Source organism: Alligator mississippiensis, chromosome 2 (assembly GCF_030867095.1).
Source record: "Alligator mississippiensis isolate rAllMis1 chromosome 2, rAllMis1, whole genome shotgun sequence".
Taxonomy (NCBI): Eukaryota; Metazoa; Chordata; order Crocodylia; family Alligatoridae; genus Alligator; species Alligator mississippiensis.
In genome coordinates this window covers 145025707-145040680 of record NC_081825.1, presented here as the reverse complement: position 1 = coordinate 145040680, position 14974 = coordinate 145025707, and the positions used below count along the sequence as shown (strand labels likewise).

At 43.1% G+C, this 14974-nt stretch overlaps 1 protein-coding gene across 1 annotated transcript in view; it reads right to left on the bottom strand.

Moving 5' to 3' along the window:
- Nucleotides 1-14974, bottom strand: part of CFAP299 (cilia and flagella associated protein 299) — a 534176-nt gene that overhangs the window by 70227 nt on the left and 448975 nt on the right. Inside the window, exon 4 of the mRNA XM_006269523.3 lies at nucleotides 123-265. Coding sequence (XP_006269585.1) covers nucleotides 123-265 — 143 coding nt within the window. The remainder of the gene's footprint in view (nucleotides 1-122; nucleotides 266-14974) is intronic.

Genomic DNA, 14974 nt, shown 5'->3' with positions numbered 1-14974 from the left:
TGACTCACACCATTTACCTTTTATTGAAGAGCATTTTTATGAACTATTTTCATATGTAATTATATTTAACTATACATGTTTCATAAATGCAGAATGTAAAAAAAGAAAATCAGGTTAAAAACCTCAGATCAGTGTGTTTTGGAAGAAGTTTTTTCTTTCCATTAAAATAAACTTCAAATTCATCAGTCTTCAGCCTGTGTGCATAGTCAATATACGCTGACACCTCCTGACCACGAGAATTTCGGTCACGAATGAAGATTATGGACTGGAAAAAAATACAAAATAAAACAAAGTAAATAAGAAATAAAAAAAAATGCGAGTAAAAACCATTTTAATCTGAGCCATTCTTTCCTACAATTTGGTTAGGTAGGTTGCAGATGGAATGGAAAAAGGAGCCTGCAGGGAAAATTCCCTGTGAGAAGGGTGGAAAGAACAGTTGAGGGCCTGAAAAAAATGAAAGGATTGTCCATAAAAAGAGAACTGGCAGTAACTGAGAACAGGAGAATAGGGTAGAGGAGAAAAAGTGTTGTCCCACGGACTCTGAGGTCCATGTTCTTTAGGCATCTGTTGGTCAAGTCTAGCTTTTTGCTCTCATACATTCCATTAGTAAATTAAATGTGGGAATAGGTCACTAATACTTTGGCAGCAATTCTGGCCTAGAAAAGGAATCCACTCTTACTTGCTGGGTGTGTCTACACCTGCAATTAAAGTGGTCAAATAAACTCTGGAGCTTACTGTTCTGGAGTGTTTTGCTCCCAGATGCATGTTCAAAGGGTGCACAAGGGAGCAAAATACTCCAGAGCAAATTGCCCCAAAGTTTATTCATGTGCACCACATGGAGCCTTGGTCAGAGCAGTCCAGGCTGGCAGGGGACCCAGGGGATCAGTCTGCCAGCTCAGGCCTGCTCTGACCTGGCTCTATGTGCCGTGGGGGAGGAAGTGGCTGGCTTGGGCACAGGGTGCTTCACTGGGGGGCTAGTCAGCAGGCAGTCCCCATGCTGAGGCACACTGCACCCCAGCCAGCCACAAGGCAGTATGTGGAGATGAGGGAGCAGACAGCTCAGGGCTGGGTGCTCCTCCATCTGTACATGGGTTCTGCAGAGTGCAGAGATAGGGGAGCAGCTCTGGATTGCCTGCTCCCCTGTCTCCATATGCCATTCAGTGGCTGGCTGGGGTGCAGTGTGCCTCAGAATGGGGGCTTCTCAGGATGCAGGGGTGGGGGAGCAGCCCTGGGCTTGCTGCTCCCCCACATCTCCATGTGCCACTCTGCAGTTGGCTGGGACACAGTGTGCCTCAGCACAGAGCTGCCTGCCAGCTAGCCCCTCCCTGAAGCACCCTGTGCCTCAGCCAGGCAGGGCAGCATCTACATGTGTACTGCTGTGCATGAAAATCTCTGCAGAAGGGTAGGACTTGTATTTTACAAGACTACACTGCTGTGGAGTTCAGTAGTTTTGTGCACCCTAATAGGGGCACATGTGTAGATGCTGAGATATTTACTGCACAGTTAATAAAGGCAACTCCCCAATAAATGTTTTGTGTAGATGCACCCTCTGAGAGTCTCTCTGAGAAGTTAGTTTTGGAGCCCTTAGAGGAGTAAAGTGGACCGAATTCTGTTCTGGACAAGGCTGCTGTTCTTGAGAGAGGGACTGAAGGCATTGGCGAGATGGTTTTTCATGTTATTCCATTTGAGCTTCTCCCTCTTCTTTTCCTATTCTTCACCTTTTCCTTGGTTTTATCTTTCATGCTAGAGGAGGAAGGTTTAGCAGGAGATTTGAGACAATCCTTTCTCCATACTTCCACAATGTAAAAGGCAAAAAATAGGCAGGAAAGGAGTAGATAGGGGCTTTTGTAGCTTAGATGCCTGAGAATTCTTGGCTTCTGGTTTTTGTGTAAGTACAACATGAATGCTGAGTACATAGACATCAGATAGCTGAGATGCACAAGTTCTTTTCCATATCTGAAATCTGAGCATTTTTTTTCCTTCTGTAGAGGGGAAAATGGTACCTTATAATATGGAATTTTTAAAAAGCATTCTCTAATTTAGCATACTTAGTCTTCTACAGCATAATGATTTCTCTAGGAAATTGTTGAGAGATCCTTTTTCCTTTTCCAATTTCCACCACAGTCACACTTAATTCCATTAAAACACATGCTGACTATTGTACAATTTTTCTGCTGTGAACATCTTTGTCTTGCAGGGCCAAAAGAACCTTTCACTTTGCCATAACACCTACTTCTCTCCATCCCAGCTCACCTGCCTTGAGGTACTATCTGAGTCATGAGTTTTAGCATGAAAAAAAATATTATATTGCAATGAGAAAAATACTGGCAACCACTGCAATTATTGTACTTGGCATCTGCACTTAGATAAAACATTAAAAGCTTATCATAAATACATGAACAACTGGGTTCGGTCCTTGGACCGATACTCTTTAATGTCTTCATCAGTGACTTGGACGAGGGAGTCAAATGTACTCTGTCCAAGTTTGCAGATGACACAAAGCTATGGGGAGATGTAGACATGCCGGAGGGCAGGGAACAGCTGCAAGCAAACCTGGACAGGTTGGACAAGTGGGCAGAAAACAACAGAATATAGTTCAACGAGGAGAAATGCAAAGTGCTGCACCTAGGGAGGAAAAATGTCCAGCACACCTACAGCCTAGGGAATGACCTGCTGGGTGGTACGGAAGTGGAAAGGGATCTTGGAGTCTTAGTGGACTCCAAGATGAACATGAGTCGGCAGTGTGACGAAGCCATCAAAAAAGCCAATGGCACTTTATCGTGCATCAGCAGATGCATGACGAATAGGTCCAAGGAGGTGATACTTCCCCTCTATCGGGCGCTGGTCAGACCGCAGTTGGAGTACTGCGTGCAATTCTGGGCGCCGCAATTCAAGAGGGATGCGGATAACCTGGAGAGGGTCCAGAGAAGGGCCACTCGTATGGTTACGGGCCTGCAGACCAAGCCCTATGAGGAGAGACTAGAGAAACTGGATCTTTTCAGGCTCCGCAAGAGAAGGTTGAGAGCCGACCATGTGGCCGCCTATAAGTTCATCACGGGGGCACAGAAGGGTATTGGTGAGTATTTATTCACCAAGGCGCCCCTGGGGGTTACAAGAAATAATGGCCACAAGCTAGCAGAGAGCAGATTTAGATTGGACATTAGGAAACACTTCTTCACAGTTCGAGTGGCCAGGGTCTGGAACGGGCTCCCAAGGGAGGTGGTGCTCTCCCCTACCCTGGGGGTCTTCAAGAGGAGGTTAGATAGGCATCTAGCTGGGGTCATCTAGACCCAGCACTCTTTCCTGCTTATGCAGGGGGTCGGACTTGATGATCTATTGAGGTCCCTTCCGACCCTAACATCTATGAACTGAGTCATCATCTTTTAAAAAACACATAAGTTACAGTTTTAAACAAACAAATTGAATTACATGATATAATACAGTAATACAAATGAAAATACAAAACTGCAAAGTATGTTAACTGCAGCATAAAACATAAGATACCTTTCACCTCCCTTCTAATAATAAAATTAATTTCCTAAAATACGTGTTCACAGATAATCAAGTATATATCAATACAGATCTCCAGTAGAGTCAATCATCGTATCTTTCATCAAAAAACCCCCCAAAACTTGTTTTGAATGTTTTGAACTTCAAAAATGCAATCAAAATATCTAAAAAAATCCCTGTGATAAAGGTACAAAGGCCCCCCTCAAAACTAAATGCTTTTGATCCTGTCTCACCTGTCAACATTGTTTTTCATTTTAGTTTTTGTGACTCATTTCTAGGAACCTATAAAGCTTTCATTCATAAAACTAAGAGTGTGCTTGAATTTTCTTAAGATGTTCTATCACTTTTGAATTTTGCCACACCTTTCTGCCTCAGAGGAGATTCTTATAAGTTTGCTTGTTTTCCCCCCTGAAATGTTCAACAGCAGTTAAAGCTTGTCATGTTAAAATAATTTAATAAAATCAGTGGAAATGAAATTTAAAACTTCCTTTCCACATTCCTCTTTAGTTTTTACCACAGCATCTATTGCTATAAATTTTCATTTATTCTATTGATATGAGAAGAAATACAGATATTTGTTTGCTGGTAATCAGCTGCCTGCCAAGTGTATGTGGTTGAGAATTTTCCCTTGGAATATTTCTTCATTAAAAAATGTCAGTTTTTTTGACCCATCAAAAATCAACTTAAAACTACTTTTGATGTTGTTAGACAGACAGGATTTTGCGATATACAGAGCTGACGCAGAAAAACCTAATACAATAAACTCTATTAAGAAGATGGCAGTGTTGCCATAATTCATGCTAACATTGCTGAAAGGGCAAGACAAGTATTTTTACTTTAAATTGGGCCTTAAAGGGGAAATTTAAATACAGTAGTTCAGCCCTGAAAGATAAATTACTCCGTAGAGCTTATAAATTGTATCTTTATATAAGAAATAGAGGGCACAAATAAACTATGTATCTACTTTTATGTGTGACCTGGAAGTTCTTACCTTCCAATGCCTTAAACCTACCCTCATCATTGGTGTAAATTAGTGGTGCCAAACTGTTTCACTAGGGCTGTGCGAAACAGCACTGTTTTGTGTTGACTTGCATTTCACCATTTTGATGGGACAGTGCTTCTTTTCAAGTTTCATTTCATTTCAAAAGCACTGTTGCATTTCGTTTCGTCAAAACTGTTTCGCGGTTTCGAAGTTTCACCCATAGGCTATAATGGGGAAGCACGAAACTGCCTATAACTTTCTCATTTCTTGCCTGATTCAGATGAAACTTGCAGGGGTGGTAGCCCCTTTTGAGGCCATGAAGCCTGCCATGGTTCAAGGAGATAGGTGCAGGGTTTTCTGGGACACTGCACCTCAGGCTGCTGACAAGGAAAACTCGTGACATGTGACTGTGTGTTTTAAGGCACAGTGGGGTGAAAAATGCAGGGATGGTAGCCCCTGCTGAGGCCATGAAGCCTGCCAAGTTTCAAGGAGATAGGTGCAGGGGTTTCTGGGAAACTGCACCTCAAACTGTTCAGAACAAAACTTGTGTCACTTGTGTGAAGACAGAGAAAGCTCAGTTCAAAAAATGCTTTTTATGCCGTTTTTCCATTCCTCCCCCAGAGCACTGGGATTGGAAGGGACCTCGGGGAAGGAGTACAGTCACTGGTCAGCTACACATGTCAATATCAGAGCAGTCCATCCCCCCTCTTCCCCCTCTCTCTCCTTAGTTTCTCTTTAGCTGCAAGCAAGCCCAGCTTCAAAACGTGAAACATTTCAAAACTTTTAAAACCTTTTGACTGCCCTCCTTTCATTTCAAGGCTGTTTTGAAGCCCTTTGTTTCATTTTGATTTTCCTGTTTTGACTTCAAAAAGAGTTGAAACAGCGTTGAAACGAAACAGCAAGCGAAATTTCGCACAGCCTTACTTTTTACTCTGTGGGCTGGATGGGTGGTGTCAGGGACTAATGGTGCCAGGTCCTTCCCCTAGTTGATGGGACCAATCTGGCTGTGGGGGCTTGTGCAGCCTTACCTTGATCTGTCCCCTGCGGGGTGCAGAGCGGCCCTGAACTGGATGCATGAGGTGGGGAGGGGAAGAGTGGAGTGGCCTCAATCTGGACACATTTTGAAGAGGGGAGGGGAAGCAATCTGATCTTGGGCTGATCATCGGCTGGATGAGTGGGGTGGGGCATGGCAGGGCAGCTGAAATCTGGACATGGAGGTGGAGGGAAGGACAGAGTGGCCCAATCCTGACATATGGGCAAGTGGGGATACAATCTGGCCCAATTTGGATGTGTGTGGATAGAGCCCAGCCCTGATGCCACTTCGCTGCAATGCCCCAAGTGAGCCTAGAGCTGGCCAAGTGGAGTTTCCACCTCTCCCCACTACCAAATTTTCCAACCTGTGGAAGAGCCCCATGGGCTGGATTTTATGGCCCTGTGGACTGGATTTGGCCCATGGGCCAGAGGCTGAGCACCCCTGGTATAAATAAATGTGGACTCTGCCAAGATCAGTGGAGTAGTTCCTGATTTCTCCAATCATTAGTTTAGCCTATTGGAATATAACAGCTTGCACATTCCTGCAGCCACACATCAGTGATATTGGTTTTATAAGAGGGTCACATAATTAATTTATCTTGCGGAAAGTGAATGAAATCAGCATTCTGCAAATTGGAAAATGCAATGCATGCTCCTATATTTTGTGCAAATAGGACAATAATTATGATTAAAAAAAGCTTTGGCTGTATTGAAAAGCAATGACTGACCCACAAGAACAAGTAACACATACTTCCTTCTTTTAAAAGTGAGACGTCTCAAAAACGTGGCTACAACATTTGGAATTATATTAGATATTACGCCAGCTCCAATATTGATGTTGGAAGTGGAGCGAGTAGTGGGATACTGGGACGCAGCAAGCACTGCATCTAAGCCAGTGCCTATCAGAAATGCCAAGGTAGCTTCTCTTTCACAGGCCAGGATTTTGCTGTTGAAGGGGTATTTATTTTATGGCTTACTAATCAGAGTTAATGGAGCCTCTAAGGGCGTGTCCTAATGTGTGCACGAGGGCAGGGGCATGTGTTTCCTGCAGGACAAATAGGATACATATTTCTGCCATTGCTATTTGTCCCTGGGCATGCCCCTGCATGTGCACACTGGGAGATCCTGTAAAAAAAAAGCTGCTAAAAAAAGTGGTGTGGTGCACATAGCAGTGGCGTGCATTGCCAGAAAAGGAGCCTGACTGGCCAGAGCCTTGCTCTGGCTGCTGGCCAGGCTCTGAGCAGCTGGCTCAGGACTACTGCAGCCCTGGGAGGCCTCCAGGACTCCAGTTGAGGATGCTAGGGCCAGCACAGATGCTAACCCACCTAGGGCAATTTGCTGCACACCGGAGCATGCATTCAGGGTCATGCCCAGGGACAAATAGCAGCAACACATATTTGTGCCACTGCTATTTGACCCCGGACAGACCACTGCATGTACGCTTATTGGGACATGCCCTAAGAGTCAACTTTGACTCCCTAAAGGAACACCCCAGGGGGTCCAAATTTATGGAGAACACGTATTCAGCCTCTGCAGAATGTCTGAGAGATATTAAGTAAGAATCAGGGGCTGTGCCTAAATGTGCAATTATGGCATCTAAATAAACTGTGACGCTTATTGCTCCAGAGTTAATTGCTCCTAGGTGTGTCATTTGAACATGTGCCTTGGAGCAGTTAACTCAGGAGCAATAAGCTCTGCAGTTTATTCAGGCACAGCATGTTCAGCCCAGGCAGAGCAGCCCTGACTGGCATGGGGCCCCAGGAGTCAGCCTGCCATCCCAAGGCTGCTCCCTGTGGCTCAACGTGCAACATAGGGGTTGGCTGGGGCACAAGGGAGCTTCAGTGTAGGGCTAGCTGGCAGGAACATGCATAACTTCACTATTATATGATATGATAGGATTGCACTTAGCACATTTTATCCTGCTTGAATGTCCAGACAAGTACATTTAATAAGTGCTAAGTGTCCCAGGCAACATGGCCCTTACACACCATTGCACGAGCCTTTCTATACTGATAAGTACTTTAAATGTTGGGAGGGCCCTGGCGGTCATAGCCAAATGCCTAGCTGAGCCTAGCAGCTTACTGAGCTAGCATACCTAAGGCACATCAGTGTCTGCAGCCAACAGCACAAGTGAGTAATGTGGCTAGCATCACATTCAGCCACCTATCACTCTGTAGCCCATATCACCAGGTACATATTGACTGGGGGCAGACTCTTGTATGAATCCACAGGGAAGTTTGAACTTATCCCACAATTGCCACAATAAAAGCCATAATCATTTTGCCACCATGTCCCAATAATTGGGTACAGTACACACCCACTTAGTCACACAATGATCCACCTCAGCCTGCAGCATAAATTCCTGAAATGAATAGTGCCCTAAGGGATTTTTCATTCAACTAATTCAAATTAATGAGAAAGTGTGTGATTGTTTGCCACACACACAGAGTCCGTAAAGAAAACACTGCTTAACTAAAAGCTGTAGATATAAGGAGAATATACATCACAAATCTCTTTTTGGCCACCATTGTAGAAAACATGATGGCCTGATTCACCTAGGCAAATTTATGTGGCTCCAGCAATGTAACAGGATCTTTAAAAATGACACAGTTCATATTTCCATATCCTTTAAGGTCTCTTTATACTGTTACAGCAATGTAAGGTACTTCAGTATAAAAGAGAGCCATGCCCATGACTAAACTAAGGTTTTTTGGTGCCTGGAGAAGACAACCAGCATGTATCCCAAAACAAAAAAAGCTATAAACAACAGCAACAACAACAAAACTTGAGTACAAGGGAAAAGGACTGAAAGGGGTGGGAAAGAAAGAAAAGCAGCATTGTGTTCAGAGAACAAGGTTGAAAATTGGGAGATGTGTGTAATCTGCAGGAATTTGTATCACCTTGCTGTATCTCATTTCTCCGTTCAGTAAATTGGAGTTAACATTGGTTTTTAATACCCATATTGTGAGGATAAATCCATTTACATTTGCAAAGTTCTTTGAGACTCTCATACTGCAAATTCATTCTTAATAATGCTATTAATAAAAAAAGAGTTGTGGTTTTTGCCTACTTTAAATAAAAGTAGGATTTTCAAAGCCTTATATAAATTATGAGTAAAATCGCCAAAAGTACTTCTGTTACTTTAACTTGCACTTCTGAAAAATCTCCCAAGTACATTTGTTCATGTTTTTCATTTATAAAGTGTTGTGATCACAATAATAGACATTGACTCAGATGTCTCCTAACAGTCTCAGCAGACAGGATAACTGAAGATGGTTCCTTGAGAATCCAGAGAGGCACTCTGGATGTACAAGGAAGCATGTACTGAGTATGCCATTTCTGAGGATAACTGAACTCTAGTAAGTTCTACTGTTGTAAATCTGGAACTGTACAAAACACCAACGCTCACATAGAAAAACAATAAAGAGGAAAAACCAAAACAGTTGGAATTCTTAATCACTTCAGGGGTAGAAGGATAGGGCCTAGGGTAATGGCATAAGAATCCAAAAGGACCAATAAATGCAATAATAATGGTTACATGGAGATAAATATGTGATGCAAGTTCCATCACTCCCTGGAGTGTTATTGGCTTCAGAAACCTTAACCAGGCTAGCCAGATGGGCCATCAGGGCCTTTGACCCTGGCCTTTGACCTTTTGAACAAAAGATAACCCCAGGAGGAATTATTAGCCTAGTTTTGGAAACCTGTCTTGAAAAATCTTAATGACTCAAAATATTGTCATTTGCCTTTTATCCTATATCTCTTTATAAAAATAGTATTTCCCTCTCCAGTAAAACAAAACAAAACAAAACAAAACAACCAAGTATTCTCTTTTCCAGAAAGCACATAGGACTTTGCAAGGCTAAACTAAACCCTTGTGGAAATAATTTATGTACCAGAAGTTGTCCTTGTTTTTCTGAAAAGCAGAAAGTAATGCTTCCAAAACCAACCACTCTATTTCTGCACAGCACCAAAGCATGGACTTTGCTCCAAGCACCTGCTTATATCCACTAATATTCAACAAAGCCTATGAGCATGGGCTTTGAGACTTGCACATGAACTCAAAGGCTTTGCTAAATTGGGTATTAAAGGATGGCAAATAAAATGTAAAATCTGTGAGTCAGGTTACTCAGAAACCCTTCTTGCAAATATATGTTCAGGTGAAATGCACTTATAAAAGACAGAATATGGGAGAATTAGGGGGCCAGCTCTGCCATCTGGTGAAGCAAGTCTTTGACCAGATGTATTTTGAAGTATGATGAATGGAAAGTAAATAGCAGGAAAGCAAAAACAGACAATATTTAGGAGTCAATTATTAAATTACTGAAGAAGCTCTTTTCACGTGGACAGTATCACAGGTGGGGCTCCACAGGCCAGAATACCATTTGAATGAGAGAGACAGGTTTAAAATACATTACAAGTTAAAATATATTTTTAATGAGTAGCAATTTATTTTTGTTGCATAGGGTTTGGCCTTATCTGCCACCTGAAGATCATGTTACATCTAATAGAAATACCAGTGGGCAATGGTAGTCAGAGAAAAGCACTCACATCCATATCTTTAAAACAGATGCTATTAGCATTTCTGCTATTAACATTTCTGTTTTGCAAGTAGCAATAATTTGCTGACCCTGTTCTTTTGGCCAGCACAATTGTGAATACAGTGTAAAATGTAGCCATATTCTTGGATTTTTACCTTTAGCAAAATTTTATTTTGCTGTTGTGTGTGGCTTCATTTTTTAAAAGAATGTATTGGAGCACTCTAGTAACACAGGGTGTAAATTGAACCTGTAACATGCTGTGTACAAAACCTCAAGCTTTCTTTGGGAATACTATACTCTCATTCTGTGTTTGAGACTTCCCCAAAACTTGTAATACACATGCTATTACCTCAGTTTGATTTTCCTATGCTCAAAAATACCAAATGGGTCCTTGGAAAACACAAAACTTTTACCTACTTATAACTTTACAAAAGAATTAAAAACAAGGCATATGAGAATAAGCACAGGATGATAGCTGACTTGATTCCTGAGTTCTTCTAATAAATCCCAAATAAGCAGGATGTGGTTGAAGGGAAAGTGCAAACAATAAAAAAAACAAAAAAACCCCCAACCCTGTGATTTTAGTGCACACAAAAAAATGTGAAATGCATGTTTGTTTTGGTTTTTCTTTACTTAAAATACCTTCAAGCCCTGACCATTTTAATTAGCACAACATCACGTATAAACTTTCACTTCTTACGATCTACATGTTGGATTCCATAAACCCTAAAAAGCATTGATGGAGCTTGGAATGCCAAGACATGCCGAAATGATCTCTGATATTCTATTTAGGTAGCAGAAATAGTCAAACAAAAATGAGCAGTTATATAAAGCAGAAATGTGCTCTACCTCGTCTCTTCTGTGGTTCCTAGTGCTCACAGGGACCTATTTCATATTGGTATTGCAGGAATAACATTAAGTTTAGACCACACAGATGCTAAAATCATTACTTAAGGCCCAGTGCTACAATCACAAAATATATTTTACAATATAATATGTGCGTTTGTGTATCTTATATATAATATATATCTTTTACCAAGGTAAGGGGGAGTTCTTTGTGTTGAACGACTACAGCAGGGTCAGACTTCTATTTAAAAAAAACCCTGAATCCTATCTGCTTGTGTTCAAGGAGGATGGGAATCAGGCAGTTTAGGGAGTGTTTTTAGTCCATATAAGCAGTTATCAAGATATCAAAAATCAGTTAGCCAGATATCAAAAATAGGGCTACTCTGATGGTTCAGCCACTGTGATGAAGATCTAGATTCAATTTCTGTCTCTGACACCTGCTTCCTGTGTACCCTTCAGTAACTCATTTAGGGCATGTCTATACGAAGAACTGTGGTAGAGAACACTGTAGTTGAACAGCTTATGCCCCTCCATGTATGCTACCTCCTTAACATGATGTTGGAGGTAGTAAAGTGGTGATGTAACCACCTTACCATGACACTAGGCACATGCCAACTACATCACATCCATTTTGAGAGGTAGCATGCAGGGAAATGGGTGCACCATGCCTCTCTGAAGTGCTCCCTAGCATGGTCCCTACCATGACAGAGTAGACATGTCCCTTCAGATCAAATTCTCAATTGAGCTCAGGATCAGGCTTCCCAATGCTCAGTACAAAATGTCAGTCATCTGTTCAAAATTGCTCAGCACCTCCATGTGCATGCCAAGGTGTTGAGTGAATTAGAATAGCTGACTGTTTGTTTTCATGCTAATATAGATTTCATAGACACTAGGGCTGGAAAGGACCTTGCAAGATAATCTGGTCCAGCCCCCTGCCCAAGGGCAGGAAGTCAACTGGGGTATCATAGTATCATAGTACTTAGGGTCGGAAGGGACCTAAACAGATCACCAGGTCCAACCCCCTGCCCAGGGCAGGAATGGGTTCTGGGGTCATATCACCCCAGCCAAATATCTGTCCAGCCTCCTCTTGAAGACCTCCAAGGTAGGAGAGAGTACCACCTCACTTGGGAGCCCATTCCAGAGCCTGGCAGCCTTAACTGTAAAGTAATGTCAGAGAGGTCAGAGGACCCCAACAAGATAATCACCCAAACACAACTTGAATGTGTCCAGAGTAGGTGCTTGCACCACTTCTGGGGGGAGTGTATTCCAGACTCTGGAGACACGGACAGTAAAGAAGTTCTTCCTTATGTCCAGTCTAAAACAGTCTTCCAGCAGTTTGTGACAATTGGACCTTGTTTTCCGGAGGGGTGCCCTGGTGAACAAATATTCTCCCAGGTCCTGATGTGCACCCCTGATATAGGTTGCCGCCAAGTCCCCCCTGAGCCTAGCTGAAGAGTGCCTCACAGCCTCACAGCCTCTCCTCATACGCCCTGCTCTCTTGACCTCTTATCATGCATGTAGCTCTCCTCTGCAATCTCTCGAACTTTTCCACATCCTTTATAAAGTGTGGAGCCCAGAGTTGGATGCAGTACTCCAGCTGCAGCCTCACCAAGGCCAAATAAAGCAGGAGAATGACATCTTGGGTCTTGTCTGAGATGCATTGGTAGATACAAGCCAGAGTTTTATTTGCTTTGCCAGCTGTGGCATTGCATTGTGGTCAATCATGACCCCCCAAGTCTCTTTTAGGCATAGTGCTGGTGAGTGAAGCACTGCCGAGCCTACAGGTATGATGTGGGTTTTTCCTCCCAAGGCACGTTGCATTTCTTTATGTTGAAGGTCATCAGGTTTGTATCTGCCCACCTTGCAAGCCTATCCAGGTCAGCCTGGATCCCTAATCTATCCTCCAGTGTAACTGCACTTCCCCATAGTTTGGTGTCATCTGCAAACTTAATCTCCAATCTCTCAGTCCTGATCCTCAAGGGAAATTTACACAACACATCCCAGAGACGAGCCTATGAGCTCCATTTCATCAACCTGCTGGATACTAGAGATCAGGGACTAAACACAGACATTGGATTTTTGATACATTACAATCTGCCTGGCAACTGACTCCCCAGCCCAGCCCAGCCCCTGGCTTGTTTACTTTTCATTCCATCCAGGAAGAGCACACACCAACTGCTGCAGCGTCCTTAGCCTGACGAAGGGTTTTTGAACCCGAAAGCTTTCTTAATAACTATTCTCCAACCATTTGGGTTGGTCTAATAAAAGATATCAAATTCACCCAAGGAACCTTGTCTGCCTATATCCTTAGACCAACACGGCTACAACCTAAACCCCTGCTCCGTTCATTTCTGACACTTGAATCCAGATCGTTAATGAATATATATACATGGCAGCCAAGCTCTTCAGAAACCTGGCCCTCAGCTGGACATACCAAGGTCTTTTGAGAACCTAACACTTGATCTCTGTGTGAATCACCACTTCATCTGTAAAAGGGAAATAATATTCCTTCTTGTCTAGTTAGGTTGCAAGCTCTCTGGGACACAAACTGTTTCTTACTACATGCCTGTAAAATACCATGTACCTTGCAGTGTTGGGGCCTCTAAGCACTACCCTAATGCTTTACTAATATCGCTATAGCAAGCAATCTTGGGATAAAAGGCACTACTTTGACTCCCTGGCATTGCAAAACAGGCAGGGTCTTTGGGCTACCGTCATATAACTGAAGGGGGGTGACTAGGGTAGCACCCCCATGAAATAAACCAGGGGTGTCAAAGATATGGCCCACAGGTCAGATCTGGCCTGTGGAGCCACATCATCCACTCTCTAGTGCTGATCATATGTACAGCCAGTCTGGAACACCCTCCCCAACCTTGACAGAGCCTACAGAACCCCTCAACACCTGCCAGTCCAAGATGCAAGCTAGTGCAGGGCAGGTGCGGTGTGCAGTCAAGGTCCCAGACTAGCCAGAGAAGGTACTAGATCCTGCATATGCAACGGAGGCGGGAATGGAGTGTCCCCTGCATGCTGTCCGGTCCGGCTGGTCTGAGACCCATGCTGGCATGCAGCATCCACCCCAGACCAGCCAGAGTAGGCACTGAGTGTGGTTCGTATCCTGATCAAGCCAGAGCAGGTGCCACATGTGGTGCCATCCTGGACTGCCCAGAGCAAGTGCTGCGGGCACTGGATCTGGCATGCTGCTGCTTTCAAGGTTTGGGACATTCCTGCACTACTCATCTGGCCTGCAGGGCCAGATAAATTTGACATCCATGAGATAAGCCATGGTGATGTGTTCATACTTGTCTATCAAGAGCTGCCAGTAGATTCTAGTTGATTTGTATCTTGACCAACAGTTGGCTGATAGTATTTGAAGTGTGTGATTCTAGACATATACCAGATAGTTCAGTAGAGAAGAGTTTAAAAAAAAAGTCTTTCACAAACTTTTTGAACCTGACAAGGATGGTTAGTGGGACAAAATGTGTAGCAGATGTTCTAGCTTTTAACTCTTCAGAAAAAAAAGGTTTGGTTACCCTTCAGCAGAAGAAACATTTGCTATGTATGTAGAGCATGTGCATCCCAGTCACCTTTTATTCCTTGAGTTCAGCAGCTGCTCTCAGAAAGAAAGAGATTGTCCTGACTCTGAATTTGCTTATCTGTGTTAACAAGACAGTGTCTCTGAAAGCACTATTCCAACTGATATCAGGCTGCTGAGAGTGTGGCCTTAGATTAATTCTTGTAATGTTAAAATAAGGGAGCTTAGTAAAACTAAATCTTTCTCAGATGGTTAATTATTACCCAGAAAGTTGGCAAACAAGGTTCTTTGGGTAAATCCAATATCTTTTATTTGACCAACTCAAACAGTTGGAACATTTCTTTTTTGCAAGCTTTTTGGTACAAACACCCTTCATCAGGCTGAGGAAGCATCTGCAGATGGTCTGTGCTCTTTGTGGATGGACTGGTAAAGCAGCCAGAAGCCAGTACATATTCAAGAAAGTCAGTCAATTAAAATGTAAATTGAGGTGGTCAGTTGGGGGGGGGGGGGAAGGAGGAAGGAAGGAAGGGG